This window comes from Vipera ursinii (assembly GCF_947247035.1).
Source record: "Vipera ursinii genome assembly, chromosome: Z".
Classification (NCBI taxonomy): domain Eukaryota; kingdom Metazoa; phylum Chordata; class Lepidosauria; order Squamata; family Viperidae; genus Vipera; species Vipera ursinii.
The window spans coordinates 52104845-52122724 of NC_139517.1; the positions used below are offsets into that span (position 1 = coordinate 52104845).

General features: G+C 36.3%; 1 protein-coding gene across 2 annotated transcripts in view; it reads left to right on the forward strand.

The window, feature by feature from the left end:
* The first annotated feature begins 597 nt into the window (after nt 1-597).
* FH (fumarate hydratase) overlaps nt 598-17880 on the forward strand; it is a 42919-nt gene continuing 25636 nt past the window's right edge. The window contains exons 1-6 of one of the 2 annotated variants that reach the window (XR_014494184.1): nt 598-955; nt 12269-12403; nt 13398-13508; nt 15560-15736; nt 16567-16749; nt 16926-17091. Coding sequence is in view for 1 of the 2 variants with exons in the window: in XM_083377124.1 (XP_083233250.1) it covers nt 836-955; nt 12269-12403; nt 13398-13508; nt 15560-15736; nt 16567-16749; nt 16926-17091 (892 nt within the window). In the remaining variant the exon portion in view is untranslated. The remainder of the gene's footprint in view (nt 956-12268; nt 12404-13397; nt 13509-15559; nt 15737-16566; nt 16750-16925; nt 17092-17880) is intronic. The other variant, XM_083377124.1, reaches the window with a different exon arrangement.

Consider the following 17880-nt stretch of genomic DNA (forward strand, 5'->3'; position numbering starts at 1 on the left):
AAGTCAAAACCACGTGAAGTATTAATACTGCTTTATAAAACCTTAGTAAAGCTACATCTGTAATACTGCAACCAATTTTGATCACATGACAAAAAAGATATTGAGATTTTGGAAAAAGTGCAAAGGAGCAACTAAGCTCACGTTCCACCTTAGCCATGCAAGCCACTTTTTGACTGGCCAGTCACCCTCTCTTAGCTTAACCGACGTCATAGAGTTATTGTGGGGAAATAGGAAAGTTGGATGTGTTCTCTGGCTTGAGTTATTTGTAAAAAGGAAGGCGGAATACAAATAAAAATACAACATTTTCTAAACCACCATATTGTTCATGCAAAAATTTTCAGGTGATAATAAACATTTATTAGCCTAATTGCAAAATAGTCTGAAAGTTTTCGTTTCAAGGAGGAGTAAACCTCAAGTATGATGGTTTAAAGAGATATAAAATAGAGGAAAAAAGGAAGATATGTTGCCAGTGCGTAAGTATCATCTTCCCGTTTTCCCCCATAGCTACCAAAAATAGATTTGTCTCTCCAAAGGACACATAAAAGGCATCAAAGTAACCTCTACGCAAGCTCGTTTACAAGGGAAGCATGCGCATTTATTAAAAATGTGTCTGAAATTCATTCGGCCCAACTCGGTTTTCCTTGTTGATTTCCACGCCGCTGTGTCATTGGTTTATTTTCTTGCTCGCTTACAACTCCACCCGGTCTTCTTGATTGGTTTGGCGGGCCACGAAGTTTTCAGTCCGGCTCTTTCCTTTTTTTTTTTTTTGTACTTCCATTGGCTATCTTTACTCCGTCTCCTGGCTCCTCCTTTCAGCTATCCACCTTCCGACGCCATGTATCGCTCGTTATCTCCTTTCCACCGTTTTTGTTGTGTGGCCCTCGCTGTCAAGTCCCAGTTCCGAAGCGTTCGTCTGCTGAGTTGTTTCTACAATCAGCCCCACCAACGAGGAATGGTGAGCGTGTAATTTCTTGTGTCGGGAAAGGGGACCAGAATAAATTTTGGAAGGTGACCTTGGACAGTCTCTGGGTGTACCGGCTGCTAGGGGGTGATGGGGGGGGGGGGAGAAGGAAGACCGCGAGGATAGAAGGGGATTCCTCTCATTGCGCCCTTGACGATATTAATACTGCAGAGAAGGATGAGGAAATGACGCCATCAAGTTGAACGCCTCCAAAATACACATGGTGGAAGGCCCTCGTTAAAGTGGTTTCTAAAATACAAATGTGTACTATCTGATACTAATCAAGATAATTAAGAAGGAACAACAACATCGTTGAGCAATAAACTAATAAGAACAATGCCGGTTGCACGTTAGGAACGAGAACTGAATATACTGAGGCACTAGCTGCAAAATCCAAATCATGGCCTTGTAAAATTCATGCCATTATCAATACAGTAATGCTAAAAAAATCCTTGTGACGTATGCTATTGCTCATCTAATCAAAGAAAATGTATATGATGCCTTTCAGAATCAAACTGCAGATCTTTCAAAGTGATATAACTTATAGCTGCTGTTTACATGGCCGCCCATCTCAAACTAATGACTGGGCATTGGAGGTTTTTTAAATACATTTCGTTCACATCTGCTTGGAGATAAATTCTGCCAAAAGTCTTCCAGAAAATTCTTGATTTGTTTTCCTGATAGCTTTTATCTTCCAAAGAGTGAGAGATGTGCTATCTTTGACTAAAATGGAAGTCACAGGAACAAGGGCATTATGTTCACTTAAAGCTGACATTTTAAGTGAAATTAAATCTTTAAGAACTCCTGGTATTAGTTTTGCCAAGATAAAATAAGCAAGTAGGTTGAAACCAGACTAGTCTACGTTCACTGCATTTGCATGGGTGAGAAATTTGATTTCTCTACAGTATAATAAGAACTTTCATTGGATGTATAGGAATGATTGAAATTGTATCATAATTATCCTCAATAGTTTGCAATAAATTTATCCTCAATAGTTTGCATCCTTATTTATTTAAGATATTTATGTAGCTTCTGCTCATTGGTTTATTGGCTGTTTGTGCCAGTTCTAGTTTTTGGTGAAAGAAACTTTGACCCTGGAGAGGTAGTGAAATAAGAAATAACTTAGAAAAGAGCAATTGTTCTTGTTCTGAAAAAAGAGGGAGAAGGGAAACTGCAAATACTAAACTTGGAAGGACTTTAGAACAGATCAGAAATATATTGATTTCTAAGATAACATTGTGTAGATATATTTTGACAAAACTTTTAGCAGACTACCCCATATATACTGATTAGCAAACTAATAGATATATATAACTGAGTCGAAAATCATTCAGTATGTTTATCAATGGTTTTCAACAAATTGAAGAGAAATATCAATTAGGAAGCTGCTGTATTTAGTCTTGGATCTTGTAGTTAGCATTTTCATGCATTAGGTGAAGAGTTTTATCAAATTTGTAAATAGCTTAAAATTGGGTGGAATATATTTTTGAAAAATATATAAAATTGAAAGGATCTTGGTATATTTGTAAAATAGATTGAAAATAAAATAAAATTTAAAGAGATTCATGCAAAATTCTTTACTTATTAAACTGAAATTTTGCATTGATTATCATTGGAAAATCAGGTGCAATGTAAACTGTTGATAATCATCTATAAAGCTCTATATCAGGCATGTCAAACTCGCAACGTCACATGACATCGCGCGACGTATCGGAACTTTTTCCCATTGCCGAAAATGGGATGGGCGTGGTTTCTTCATGATGCTCCGGCCCGCGGGCCGGCAGTTTGACACCCCTGTTCTATAGGATTTGGATTCCTTTGAGATTGTCTTTCTCTTACTATTTCTGCCTGGTCAGTATGGTACAATACAGTTGGACACTCCTCGTCCCAGGTATAAAATATTGCCACTTTTTGCAATCTAGATGACCTTTTTTTGTAGCTGTGCTAAAATATCTCCCTAAAGTTCTAATAGCGTAAACCCCATTGGGCTTTCATAAAGCTGTGGAATCAACACTTTTAGCAAGCCCTGAATTTTTCCTTCTGATATGTATGATTATGTAATATTGTCTGTTTTGTTATTGATATTTTTTAACAATTGTTTTAAATTTTGTATGTATTATGAGTTATCTAGAGTTACTTAAGTGATTGAAATGGCATTCATATAAGGAGGAGGGAAAGGATACTTGCCAATTGTACTGTACTTGTGTAAAAGATCCTGAAATACTAATTGGTTTATAGTGTGGGAAGTCAGCCTTCCCCCTGAGAATGAAACATTAAAAGGGCAGAATATTATATTTCCTCAAAGGATCTCAAAGAGGCAGAAAAGCATGCCATTTTTCTTTTCTTTTTTGTAATATATTTTATTGATTTTTTAAAACATAAATCACTTAATAATTGGTGAACAGTGTGTTTTCTGGGTTACATTTGTAAAACAATCACTAACAATTGATTTCTACAATCTATAATCCACATAATAGATTTCCTCTTTTCCCAAAATATCCTCTTTTGCAAACATTGAGTTAATACAATTCTTATTGCTTTGACAGATAACAATTAAATATATAATTTTTCCCAATAGTCCTAAAAATAATAATCACATCAATATATTTCTTTTCTATCCAATCATTCTGTTTGCCAGTTTTTCTTAATAGCCCCAAGTCTCCCTCCCTCAAGCAGAAACCAGCTCTGTAGAAATGCAGAAGTAATAATCCATTCAGGAAGGTTGGAGCGTTCCAGCTTGAAGCTTAGGAAGACAAAGACACCTAAAATCTACCTACCCCACCCAAACTCTAGGACAGGACATAATAGGATTAACCCACAGTGCCAAAGGGGCACAGTCAGTACATGACACAGGGAATACAAAGCCTCAAACAGGAACAGGAAACAACTCCAAACAAAAGCCCAAGAGGATATAAAACCCACTCCCTATTACGTGTGCTTTTTTCTTCCAGAGCCATCTTTCTGTTTGGCTCTCTCCTCTTCAGTAAACTATAACCTTCTTTCTAAAGCAGTTGCCATGTTGTGTATTCCCAACTTGGACTGGACCCTGATGAAGACTTTTCCTTCAACAGTTCGTTATGGGAAAATGCAGCTTTTTAGTATTTCAGTATTTTACTTTTCTAAATCATGGGCAGTAGTTCTATATTTTCTTTGTCATTGCTCCCCCTCATGTACTCTGCCTAGATCTGGATTCCACATTTAAATAATGAGAAAAACTGGAACAGATTCAGGGAAGAAGAATTGGGAGAAAAATTCTTCTTGGAATTAGGTTCAACCTAAAAGAAGCTAGGCCTTCTTCTTATGAAAAAAGTGAACATGATAGCACCCTTTCAATACTTGAAAAGATGCCTCACAGAAAAAGACATGTTCTTTAATGTAACCAGAGTGCAGATGTAAACTATAGACTTAAGTTCTACAGAATCAGATTCTAACAGAAATGGAATCATTAATTTGGGGTGGTGGAGGGACAGGATTTCCCTTTCACTTCCTATGTTTCAGAAAAAGTTTTATTATATATTCAGAAAAGATTGCCATTTTTCTGGAAACTTGCATAGAACTTTTCTCTTCCAATCCTGTGATTTCAAGTCAATCCTTTTTCTGACGCTTTTACTGACCAGGTTCTTCTGGCTGTCCTGCAATAGTAAGGTATGTCTCTGATGTGTGCCCTGTTTGTTTGGAATAGATATATAAAGTGTATGGTATATAGTACTGTGAAGTATAACATTAGATTCACCAGTATTAATTCAGAAAAATATATATCTACACCTGATAAAATAAAAGCCTGGAAAACTTGTAAAATGTGTGATCTTTAGTAAAACATAGGATTGGAAGGGACTTTGGAGGTCTTTTACTCCAACCCTCTGACCATGGCAGGCAATCCTGTACCATTTCAGACTTTCTTTGGGATAGGATAGAATAGAACAGAATAAAAAAAAAACATTTAAATGTACACTAATCAGCATACATTAAAATGAAATTGCATTGCATTCAGCTGTCAAAAAAATGCTATTATGCATATACCCACATACCCAGACATATATGACACAGAAACATCACTGTCTAGTTCGAACCTGTACATATACATGGAAAAAAATTGCAAATTGATGGGATGGATACATGTGATCATAGAAAAACAGGATAACAAAATAAAATAAGTTGGAAGGGACCTCCAGTCCAACCCCTCCCAAGCAGACCATGTACCATTTCAGACAAATGGCTGTCCAATCTCTTAAAAACCCCCAGTGATGGAACACCCACAACTTCTGGAGGCAAGCTGTTCCACTGGTTGATTGTTCTCACTGTCAGGAAACTTCTTCTTAGTTCTAGGCTCCTTTTCTCTTTGATTAGTTTCCATCCATTGCTTCTTGTCTTGCTTTCTGGTGCTTTGGAGATTAAGTTGACATTGTCTTCTTTGTGGCACTGCCTCAAATATTAGAAGACTGTTAACATGTCACCCATAGTCCTTCTTTTCTATAGATTAGATCAGCGGTCCCCAACCTTTGTGGCTCAGTGGTCCAGCAGAGGGGGAGAGGAAAGGGTAAACGGGCCATGTAATTGGTGGACCGCCGCACATGCGCACAGCTCAATTTGAGCAGTGGGCAAACACACACATGCATAGCTCTATGTGTAAGTTGAGCTGCACGCACATGTGCAAGCGTGCCAGTCCTCCACTCGTGTAAGTCATCACACGGCCCAGTTGCAAATAGGCCATGGTCTGTATTGGCCCACAGCCCAGGGGTTGGGAACCCCCTAGACTAGACATACCAAATTCTTGCAACCATTCCTCATATATTTTAGTCTTCAGCCCTTAATTATCTTTGGTGCTCTTCTTTGAGCCCTTTTTAAGAGTCTCAAGATTTTTTAATATTATGGTGATGAAAATTGGATACAATAATCCAAGTATGGTCTTTCCAAGGCATTATAAAGTGATACTAACACTTCACATGATGTTGATTTTATCCTCTATTAATGCAGTCTAGGACGGTGTTGGATTTCTGGGTGGCTGCAGCACACTGCTAGCTCATATTTAAGTGGTTGTCCACTAGAACTCCTAAATCCCTCTCACTGCTGTTGAGCCAGGTTCTACTTACTCCAAACCTGTGTAATTGGCTTTTCTTACCTAAGCATAAAACCTTACTTTTTTCACCATTAAATTTCATTTTGTTAGATAGGGCCTAGTAGTGTTCAGGTCTGTTGAGATTCTTTTGGATCTTGAGCCTGTCTTCTGGAGTGTTGGCTATTCCTGCAAGGGGATTGGTGTCATCTGCAAATTTGATGAGTTCTTTTTCTATCCCCTCATCGAAATCTTTTATGAAAATGTTGAAGAGTACTGGACTTAAGACAGAACCTTGAGGTATCTCACTGTTTATTTCCCTGCAGGTAGATATAGTCCCTTTAAGGATTACAAGTGGAGTGTGATTTGTCAGCTACTTAAGAATCCTTCTGGTGGTGAAGTTGTTATCCCATATTATTCTAGCTTACTAAGCAGCAGGTTGTGATCTACTTTTATCAAATGCCTTTCTGAAATCCAAGTATAGTATGTCCACAGCATTTTGCTAATCCACTAATTTAGTCACTGTCAAATAATGAAATAAGTTTTGTTTGACATGATCTGTTTTTGACAAACCCGTGTTGGTTTCTAGTTATAACTTTGCTTGCTTTTAGGTGTTTGCAGATCTTTTGCTTGATTATTTTTTCCAGGATTTCCCCCGGTATTGATGTCAGACTGGTTGGTCTGTAGTTTCATGGCTCCAATTTCCCCCCCTTTTTGATGATGGGAACCACATCAATTCTTTTCCAATCCTCTGGTAGTTCCCCATTGTTCCAATATCTTTGAAAGATTTGGTTCGGTGGTTCTGAGATCATGTCTGCAGCTCCTTCAGAACCCTGGGATGTAATCTGGTCCTGGTGATTTGAATTGGTCTAGGGCAGGGGTGGGCAACCTCGGTTCTTTATGACTCATGGACTTCAACTCCCAGAATTCCTGAGTCAGCTGACTCAGGAATTCTGGGAGTTGAAGTCCATGAGTCATAAAAGAACCGAGGTTGCCTACCCCTGGTCTAGGGTGGACAGGTGTTCTCTTAGCATTTTCTTGCCTTTTGTAACTTGTATTGTCTGTTTTATGCATTTTCGCAATATTGTATCCAAATGTAGTTTTGGGGGCTAGGAAGAGAACATGTTGAAACTGAGAGAGAATGCTTTTTGGTTTTTGTTTTTAAAGGGTTTGATTTGGGCAGAGTTTGGTTTGATAGAAGAGAATAATTGTATGAGTTGAACTATAGGTTCCTTGGTATTCTCACAATTTGGTTATTTTTTTGCAGATGTTTCATTACCAACTTAGTAACGTCATCAGTGCTAGAAGGGAGTGGGGTTTACTCTCATTTTACATACTAGTGGTTTGCCCTGTCAGTGTCAGTGGGAGTGGTCTTGGTGGTTCTTTGATTAGGCTGTTGTTTACTGTTAAGTTGTCTGTCTGAATTGGTAGTCCCTTTATTGTGGTATTGTTTACTTTTTGATTGTTGATCTAGTGTTAATCTTAATTTTAATATCTGCTCATCTGGGTGTTGTTTGCTGGGGAGAGATACTTTGATGTTTTTGTTTTCTTTTTGGCTTTTTGATTGTCTCTTGAATAGTAATGCAGATACTGTTTGTCTGTAGGTGTTTGTTCATGATTAACTTGTCTGAGTGCCAGGCTTTCAAGAAATTTCTAGTGGGTTTTTTTGGACTCCATCTATGATGCTCACAGTTTCCCAGTTGAAACTATGGTTAAGTCTGTTGTCTTGTGAAATTAAGGAATTTTCATGTCTTCTTTTTTTTATAAGATTTTAATTGATTTTTTTCATACATTCAATAGTACTTGTTCAACAAACATGTCTGAGTTTTACATTCACTAACACAGATTTAATTCCTAATCATTTATTCTTTTCTCTAGCCATTGATAAAATAAGTCCCATGTTTGATAACATTGTTTCTTCTTTTTCTTTCAACCTCAAAGCCAGTCTATCCATCTATACACATTCTAGTATTTTTTTTTTATTATTTCTTCATCTGATGGTATTTCTTCATTTTTCCAGTATTGCACAAATACTTGTCACTGTTGTGACATGCAAAATCAAATATATGCTTTATTTGTTAGTCTTTTCTGGCATGATACCTAATAAAAAAATTCATGTTTAAAATCTACATGTTTTCCCAACATCCTTTCTAGCCACCTATGTATTTTTTTCCAATAACTCTTTGCTTTGGCACATGTCCACCAAATATGGTAATAAGTACCTGACTTGTGTTTACATTTCCAACATCTATGTGACATGTTTTTAAACATTTTTGCTAATCTTGCTGGTGGCAAGATAAGCATTTTATATAAGTTTCTTTATATAAGGAGTTGACATTGTCAATTTATAGTTTCTTTCCCACAAGTTTTGCCATTTTTCTAATTCTATATTATATCCCAAAAAATTTGCCCATATTATCATTGTTTCTTTGACTTGTTCACTTTCCATTTTCAAATTCAATAGAAAATTATAGATTTTCTTAATTAATTTCTCATCAGAGATTAATAATATCTTATCAAACAAGGTTTGCTCCTTATAAAATCCATACAGTTTAACATCTTTATCATATCTAACTTGCATTTTGTAAGTATGTCCACCATGATAGATTTATACCCTGACTTTCCATTTCTTGTTTAGATTTTAAATTCCCTTCAGAATTTAGAGTATCTCTGTATGTCCAGATTTTTTCAAAATCAACTAAATTTGTATGTACAAATGCTTCCATTGTTGAAACCCGTCCTGGAATTTTCAGGTATATTTTACATTTTATTTTTTCCCATGTTACTAGTAATGCATTTCTTATATAGTGGTTTTGAAAGTACTTATGGATTTTATTTTTTCCATACCATAAAAAAGCTGCCAACCCAGTTGTAAATCATGTCCCTCCAGATATAACAACCTTTTGTTTCTAAGAGTTATCCATTCTTTTACCCATGTTAATACAGATGCTTGATAATATAATACCTACTCTGGCAAACCAAAACCTCCTTGGCTTCTTGTAACATTTTCATCTTAATTCTAGCTTTCTTTCCTTGCCAAATGAACTTCAAAATTAATGAATTTAAATCTTCAAATATTTTTTTCAAGTTTTATAGGTATTGTTTGGAATAGAAACAAAATTTTTGGTAATATATTCATCTTCACTGTAGCAATTCTTCCTAATATCGACAGTTGCAGATTTTTCCATTTTTCAAAGTCCAGTCTTATTTGATTTAATAATTTTGTAAAATTATCTTCTTTTATTGTTGAACATCTTGGTATTAAGTATATTCCCAGTATATTTTTAACTATTTGTAGTCTATTTTTATGACATTTTGTTTTGTTTTGTTTTTTGCTTATCTGAGAGATTTTTTTAACTTACTTTAGTTTTTTCTCTGTTTATTTTCAGTCCTGCTATTTCTCCATACTGTTCTATCTACTCTAGTAGTTTAGGGATTGTCTCCAAAGGTTCTTCTAGAACAGGGGTGTCAAAGTTCTTTCATCAAAGTCTTTTGCCTTCCAAATTGAGTCCAGTCGATATCTTGTATTATTGCAGTTGATAAGGATCCCTTCTGGCATCAGCCATCTGAAGTTTATACCTTTTGCAATTAGCTTTGTAGTTAAGAAAGTGACACTGTCTTCGAGTGTCTTTTATCCTCTTAGGGATCTGCTTTAAAATACCACAATTTCTTTATTCTTATATTGTAATGGTTCATCTATGACTCTTCTCAGTATTTCATCTCTTATTGTTTTCTTTATAAATCTTACATGGACATCTGGGGCTGCTAGATCTTTGGTTTACTTAGGATGTTTTAGAGGGAATTAGTTCTTTTGTGTGCTATGATAATGCCATGTGGTTATAATAGTCTGGTGCTAGTTATTAATGAATGGTAGTGTTATCATTTTAATAGCTTGTGTTGGTGGTACTAAAGTATATTGAATTGAATGGTCAGGCACTTTTTGATAAAGTTGCTTGGGCATCCATTTTGTTGGAAGATATTGTACAGACAACCTGTTTCTTTTTTCTGATGGTGAAGGTTGCTGCAATGTTTGTGCTCATCTAAATAGTGTTCTTACATAGCTTCTCTTGTGGGAAGTTGGGTTGTTACTTCAATAGAGGAGCATTTGGTGTGAGTAGTTTTACATTAGATGTGTATTTCTAAGCATTGCCTCTGCTGATGGGAATATACAGGAAGGGTAGCTTTTTGTTTTCATCTTCCCTTGTTAATTTTGTTCCCTCAAAGATGTTGATACTTTTGTGTGTATTCTCTAGTTGGTCCTCTAGATAGAAATTGGTTTTCTTCTATGAAGCAATAAGAAATACAGTAATTAGAATCTGATAATTTTCTAATTACAGTCATAGACTCTTATCAAATTACTTTTAAGAAGGCAAAGAAATCTGTTTGCCCCCTTTTCATGCAAAATTGGATATTGAAAATCTGTATAGCATAATCATCCCAAACAAACATGCACTTTAGTCTATGATCTGTTCTGCATCCTTGCTATCATGCTAGTCACAGAGGAGGATATAATTTTTAATGCTGTTTTTAATGGCAATTTTGTCTTTACAGGAGTATCTTAAAATTAGATAATATTTAGAACACTTTTGGCTAAATTACTTTCTATATTCTATCACTTTTGCCCCTAAAACTAATCTGCATTTTATAACTCAGCAAAACACAATCGTGCTTGGTTCTTTAATATACTTGGGTATTGCAATATATTAATTGACAAATAATATTCTTGATTTATATGTGTTTTGTAAAGGAATAGACAGCAGAATCAGCGGTTTTTACAAAATTAATTACCCATTACATCATGTAATAGCAAAACAATATAATTTATAATTAGTTGTTTTACAAAACAATTAAAAAAGCAACTGCATTTATTCTTAACCTTCTGTCCTACTTTAATGATATGGTGCAATCTTGTATGGTGGCCAATTCGTTATTTAAAAGTAAATGTATAACTGGTTGAGAAAAAATGCTTAAACTCTGACCTGTGATTTGGAAAGAAGTCATCAAGAAACCGTATGTATTTGGAAAGTTTTGAACACTATTTTGTAATCTTGAGTTATTTTAAAGTTGCTCTTATCAGGATTCTGGAATTTTCTTTAGGGTTAACTTTAGATGCAAGTATAGTGGTACCTCAGTACTCATCTTTAATTAGTTCCAGGAAGCATGATGAATACTTAAAAATGATGAGTACCAACAAATCTCGTGACTTACCACATAACCCTTTGTTTTGGGAGAGACGGACTTCTGTATGTCTCTTTTCTTATGTCAGCGATCTTTCTAGCATGGCCAACTTCTTGTCCATTCTCCGTAACTGTCTTGTATATTACTTGTATATTCAGTTTTCATAGCATCATCAGTGTAGCGTACATCTATATACAATCTATAATGACTCTGTCTATATCATTAGCATAGCACAGCTTATTGATAGTAGTCCTGTCAGGTCTGCCATCTTCAGCTGCTTTGGTTCTCTGGCATTCTGCCATAAACCAAAATGTGGGCGGGAAGGAATTTGGGGAAGCTTGGGCTGGAGAGAAGAAGACACATAAAAGAGGGGAGGAAAACAAGCTGACAAGAATCACGGGAATGGACACCTGGTCTGGGAATGGAATATGAAACTACTTTGAGAAGCACCTGGCACAGACATGTCAAACTCGTGACGTCATGTGACATGCAACGCATCGGAGCCTTTTCGCCATTGCCAGCAATGGGGTGGGTGCGGCTTCTGGATGACGCATCCAGCCTACAGGCTGGCAGTTTGACACCCCTGACCTAAATCAAAGCAGTTCCCAAAGCATCAAACCAGGATTGGATACTGTTGAACTGGTCAAGGGAGGAGGGCCAGGGAAAGGGGAAAATTGTAAAATTTTGTGCGGAAATACTCAGACTTAACTACTTTCACTGCAATCACTTAACTTTAGTAAAAGAACCTATTACTTCAACCAAAAGGAGTTGAAGGTCTTTCTTTCCTAAGGATCTAAATTGGGGCAAGTCTGACGAGTCCTTTTAAAGACCTATTTTTACATGATATGGTCAATACCATATTGTGGAAAGTGGTTGGCTTCTTCCATTTGGATGTGCTTAATGCCAACCTTATGTTTCATTCTGTTTCTCCTTATTGATTCACAGTATTTGAATTTTTTAAATTGGGACACACATTTTTATACATGCCAGTTTAAAAACAAGAGTATTTATTTGTATGTTTAGTAATCTTTTAAATTTACAGGCTTCTTCATTTAATTTGCCTTTTCCCTTTTTAGGCTAGTCAGTCATCATTTAGAACTGAATATGATACTTTTGGTGAACTCAGTGTTCCAAATGACAAGTATTATGGTGCACAGACTGTGAGATCTACAATGAATTTTAAGATTGGTGGTGCAACTGAACGGATGCCAGTAAGTTATTCAAACCTGAATTTATTCTCTGAATATAAACTTTGATCTAGTATAGATATATATTTACTCAGAGTTAAGGGTTAAAAAAGTAGGTTTCCAAATTATGTCTGCTTCTCATAAACAAGCAGGTAAGTGAGAAAGTAGGACAGTGTGCCATTCCTAATCCTTAAATACTAATTAGTTAATAAATATACAGACCAATGATAGCTTGTAAGATGTATTTCTTACCTTTGAATTTTAGAATACTCCACAATTAATTTTATTCCTAATAGCTGAAAAGTAGTTAACAAGCAATTTCCAAAAGTGATTAGAAAAGGAAGTATGCAAACTTAGTGCTCTTTTAAAGGCATCAACAGTGGTTTCAGCAGGATCACCATGCTATTGTTTCCACTGTTTGAAGTATTTGTGGGTGATCTCAAATACTCTTCTTATACAGAGAGGAAATATGAAGAGCTGAGGTACTCACTAACTCTTTATTCCACCATGATTGTTGACTGCTCTTCAGTTTGCCCTTTCTGCCATGAAGTCACTAATTATTTAGATTTGTATGAAAAAATTCTCATATAATAGCAATATTCATTGATAACTAGCAATTCGAAAGCACGTAAAAATGCAAGTAGAAAAATAGGGACCACTATTGTGGGAAGGTAACAGCGTTCCGTGTGCCTTTGGCGTCTAGTCATGGCCACATGACCACGGAGACATCCTCGGACAAGCGCTGGCTCTTCGGCTTTGAAACGGAGATGAGCACTGGCCCCTAGAGTTGGAAACGACTAGCATGCATGTGTGGGGGAAACTTTACCTTTTAACTATTAAATAGTGTTGTCATATAAACATGTTGTAAATAAAATAGAAAATACTTTTAGTAAAACAAGAGTGTTGGATTTATTTAGAAGATAGCATCTAAATAAGATAGCTTCTGGTAAAACAATTTTCTATGTTTTGTATGTATTATTTTATATGTGAAGTTTTAGATTTTTCTTGAAAATCTTAGGTTCAAGTAATAAGAGCTTTTGGTATCTTAAAACGAGCAGCTGCTGAAGTAAACCAGGATTATGGCCTTGAGGCTAAGATTGCTAATGCCATTATAAATGCAGCAAATGAGGTAAGATGTAAGATGCTTGTACGACATCCTAAAATATTGTATTTAATTTTGATAGATAGATGATGATCATCTGCATAAAGTGAGATATTTCCATTTAGTCATGTGTTAAAGTATCTAATTCCCTTAACCTGTTTAAAGATGCTAGGAATGTTTCATCAACAGGGAAAAAGAAAAAAACCACTGTAAACAGATTAAAGCTGAACAAATCAGTAATGTGTTTTCTTAGCAAATTCTTTGTGGTGATTTGATAGACTAATTGAGGATCTGCTCTTCTAAAATATTTGACAGCATTTTTAAAAGTTTAGTTAGCTCAGAAAACTTTGTGGGGAAGGGTTTTCAAGTGCTAACCAATCCCAAAGCTGCATGTTCCACTGTGAGTTCGCAGAACTAGGTCTTCAACATTTTCCAAAGGCTGGAAGAGTGGATTTCCATCTCACCTCTGAGGGCAGTGTTCCAAATTCTTCATACTATCCAATTTCAATCTACTTCCTTTAAATTAGAGCTTCCTCTGCCTCTGATTTCTTTCTTGCAGGCTAAACATATGCAGTATGCCTAATACCTATTCCTTATAAAGATAGTGTCAGAATCCATTTATATCACATTCATAAATGTATGTTTAAACATACATTTATGAATGTGATATAAATGGATTCTGACACTATCTTTATAAGGAATAGGTATTAGGCATACTGCATATATGGATTCTGCCATCTCCTGAGGAAGGAGGAGCATATGTGGATTCAGCCTGCCTTAGGTTATTTCAAAGACCAAGGAAACCTTTTGAACTGGGGCGATCAAAAGGGAGGGTTAGAGAAGAAGGTATCTGGCTTGTGTTTTCTTTTAATTCTGGAGAGGAAGAAGGCAATAACCATAAAGATTTGAAGTTCCTTTTTTTTCTTTCCCAGGAAAGGGATGACACCAAATAGAAGGATGGGGGGGCTGACCAAATGGGGTTGAGGGAAGGGGGGTTGAACCGGGTACCCTTTATAAAATTTCAATTTGTAAAACAATACTAAGTCCTGTCTTGTATTCTCACAACCAAGCATGTCCTAGTAAAGATTCCTTTTGGACTAGAACTGACTCCAAGAGTTTTTGTCTTCCTAAGACGTGGTTTGGGGTGGGTCCTGACAGATACTTCTTAGCTTACAACTATTCATTCAGCAACTGTTCAGAGTTATGATGGAACTGAAGAGATGGGGTTTTGATCAGTCTGCAAAGTTGTGGCCATCACAACATTCCCATGGTCACATGATTACTGTTCAGCTGCCTGACTTGCAATTATGATGTTGTACCGTTTGGGACCTTCCCTGCTTGTTTCTCACAAGCAGAGTCAATGGGTAAGCCAGCAGGAAAGGTTAAAAGTTGTCCCATTAAGTCACTCCCACTGCTTTTTCTCCCAAGAAGTCCACTATGGAGTCCCAGTTCCCAGGGATTTCATATTCTGTAGCACTCCTTCCAGCCTACACTCTGTAGTATTCATACCCGACTGCAGCAACCTTTAACAGCCTCCAACTATCCACTTGAAGCCGCTGCCCACCACCTGAGACTGCTCCTCCCATGGCTTCCACCAACCCATTTCCTTGTGATCCGTGGTATACATACACTCTTCATTGCTTTCTTGGGACTCCCCTTCTTCCTGCTTAATGACACCCATATCCTATGGCACGGGTGTCAAACTCACCACGTCACATGACATGTCACGATGTATCGCGACTCTTTTTGCATTGCCAGCAATGGGGTGGGTGCAGCTTCGGTATGATGAAACCAGCCCGCAGGAATTGCATCACTTAGTAATGGGGATCATGATCCCAATTGCTATTGTAACCCAAGGACTATATGTAAATTTTAAATTCAGGCCTCCTATTAACCTGGTTTTTTTCCCCTCCTTAGGATATGTTTGTTATTATTACATTGAACTTATTTGTTGATGGTTGGGACTGTTTCTTGTTGACTTTTTGCTGTATCTGTTTGCTATTTCAAACATAAAAGAACACTTTTTTCCTTGATGTATGTTATATAGGAACACAAATAATAAGGTGTATGTTTTATAGGTATCTGTAGGTAAATTAAATGATCACTTTCCTTTGGTGGTGTGGCAGACTGGATCTGGAACTCAGACTAACATGAATGTTAATGAAGTCATCAGCAACAGAGCTATTGAGATGCTAGGTGGTAAACTGGGGAGCAAGGACCCAGTGCATCCCAATGATCATGTTAATAAAAGCCAGGTGAATATATTTTTCTTTTTTCTGCAGTAGCAAGTATCTCTAAGTCCATCATAATATTTATTAAATGTTGCTTAGCTAGACATAAAATATTCAGTGTGTCTCAACATGTGTGTGCATGTGTAAACTTCATTGTATTTATTGCCTGCTGCATTTCAATAAATTATATTCATATCTGAAGAAAATAACTGTTATATTCTTAGATTAAATCATGTTTGAGGTAATCTTATTGTTACATAAAAACAATTGTGGGATTTAACTGAGTGAGAACTAACTTCCTGGTATGTAATACATAACTTATGACCATGGAGATTTTCAGTCTTCCAAGTCATGGTTGTTCCAAAGGTGCTTTTTCAAGAGGCAACTGGACTTTCTTGTTTTTCTTTGAAGAAACTTAATGGATGAGAAGTGAAATGTCTTCAAAGAAAAACAAGAAAGTCCAGTTGCCTCTTGAAAAAACATCTTTGGGATATATAGCTTTTAGTTCCTATGTGGAATTCTTTCTCAAATACTGCATAATGTGTGTCAGCTTGGGTGAGTTATTAATGGTTTGAATGGTATCATACATGGCAGTACCTGGGAAGGTGGAAGCTTTTCCTAATTTTTTACCTATAGTTTAACATGTATTATTAAGGACCCCATTTTTAATTGAACTTAGGGACAGATGATGAATAATATTAAAATCAGCAACATAGTTTTCTAGAATTGCTTTACTACTGCATCATTATCCTGCCAAATGCCTAGTATTTTCCTGAACCCTACTTCTTAATTTAGCTGATGCTCACGAAAGAAATGTTCAGATAATAATTTGCTGTTGTTTTGAATGTTAAAAGAGCTCAAATGATACATTTCCCACTGCAATGCATATTGCCGCAGCATTGGAAGTTCATGAAGTGCTGTTACCAGGGCTACAGAAGCTTCAAGATGCCCTTGATGCCAAGTCAAAAGAATTTTCTGTAATCATTAAAATTGGACGTACTCATACACAGGATGCAGTTCCTCTTACCCTTGGCCAGGTACAAATCATTTTACAGTTTTATACAATGAAAAAGTATTACTTGCTTGTGAGGAAATTCTTTAAATACAATATATCTTTGTTAATTATAAAGTAATAGGTGGGTCATTTTAAACATTTGTCACATGAAATAAAATGCTGTGAAAGTTGCAATATTTCTTTTTTGTTTTTGCCAAGGAATTCAGTGCTTATGTGCAACAAGTCAAATATAGTATCACAAGAATAAAATCAGTCATGCCAAGAGTCTATGAACTGGCAGCTGGTGGCACTGCAGTTGGCACAGGACTGAATACAAGAATTGGTTTTGCTGAGAAGATTGCATGTAAAATAGCTGCACTTACAAGTAAGAAAAGACATTAAAAGTAATCTTGATGTAATCTTCAACTTGCTAGAATAAAAATGGGGGAAATGGAAAATAAGAAGAAAATGAACCTGCTGTCTTTTTGTTTTCATTCACTGAACTTTGTAAATTGGTTTATTATAGAAGTAGCAAATATTATCAATATTTATAGCAGCTTAATTGCTAGAAATGTGTCATGGTACATTCTCACTCCAATTCAGGAAGCCAGTTGGCGAAAACTCCACACTCAGGTCTGAAAAGGAAGTTTTCTTCTATAGGAAGCAAAAGGTACAAATAATCCTCCTCCTCCTCCTCGCCATTGTCTATCCACTGCAGGATGAAGGCCTGTTCTGCATGTTTCCAGCCAATATAGTCCTTAGCTTTCTTTTGCCATTTAGGCCCACAATACTTGCAAATGTTCTCATCCATTTTGTTTTAGGTCTCTTTATCAAGTGGAATCCATTCTATGACTGCCTTGGTCTACCTGCCATCAGTTCCTCTTGCTGTATGACCACCCAACTTCCATTTCAGTTCTTTTATTCTCTTGATGATACTTTTGTTTGTTCTCTATTTCATATGCAGGTCTTTTTATCTTCTCTTGTAATGCCGAGCATGTATCTTTCCATGGCTCTTTGTGCCACTGGTAGGTTTTCTATTAATTGTGAGGCTAGTGTCAGAAAGTACAAATAAGCCCCTTTAAACCAAGGAGTATATAAAATCTAATTAACAAACACTGGTAGCTCTACAGGTAGTCTTTGACTTACAGCCACAATTGAAACCAACATTTCTGTT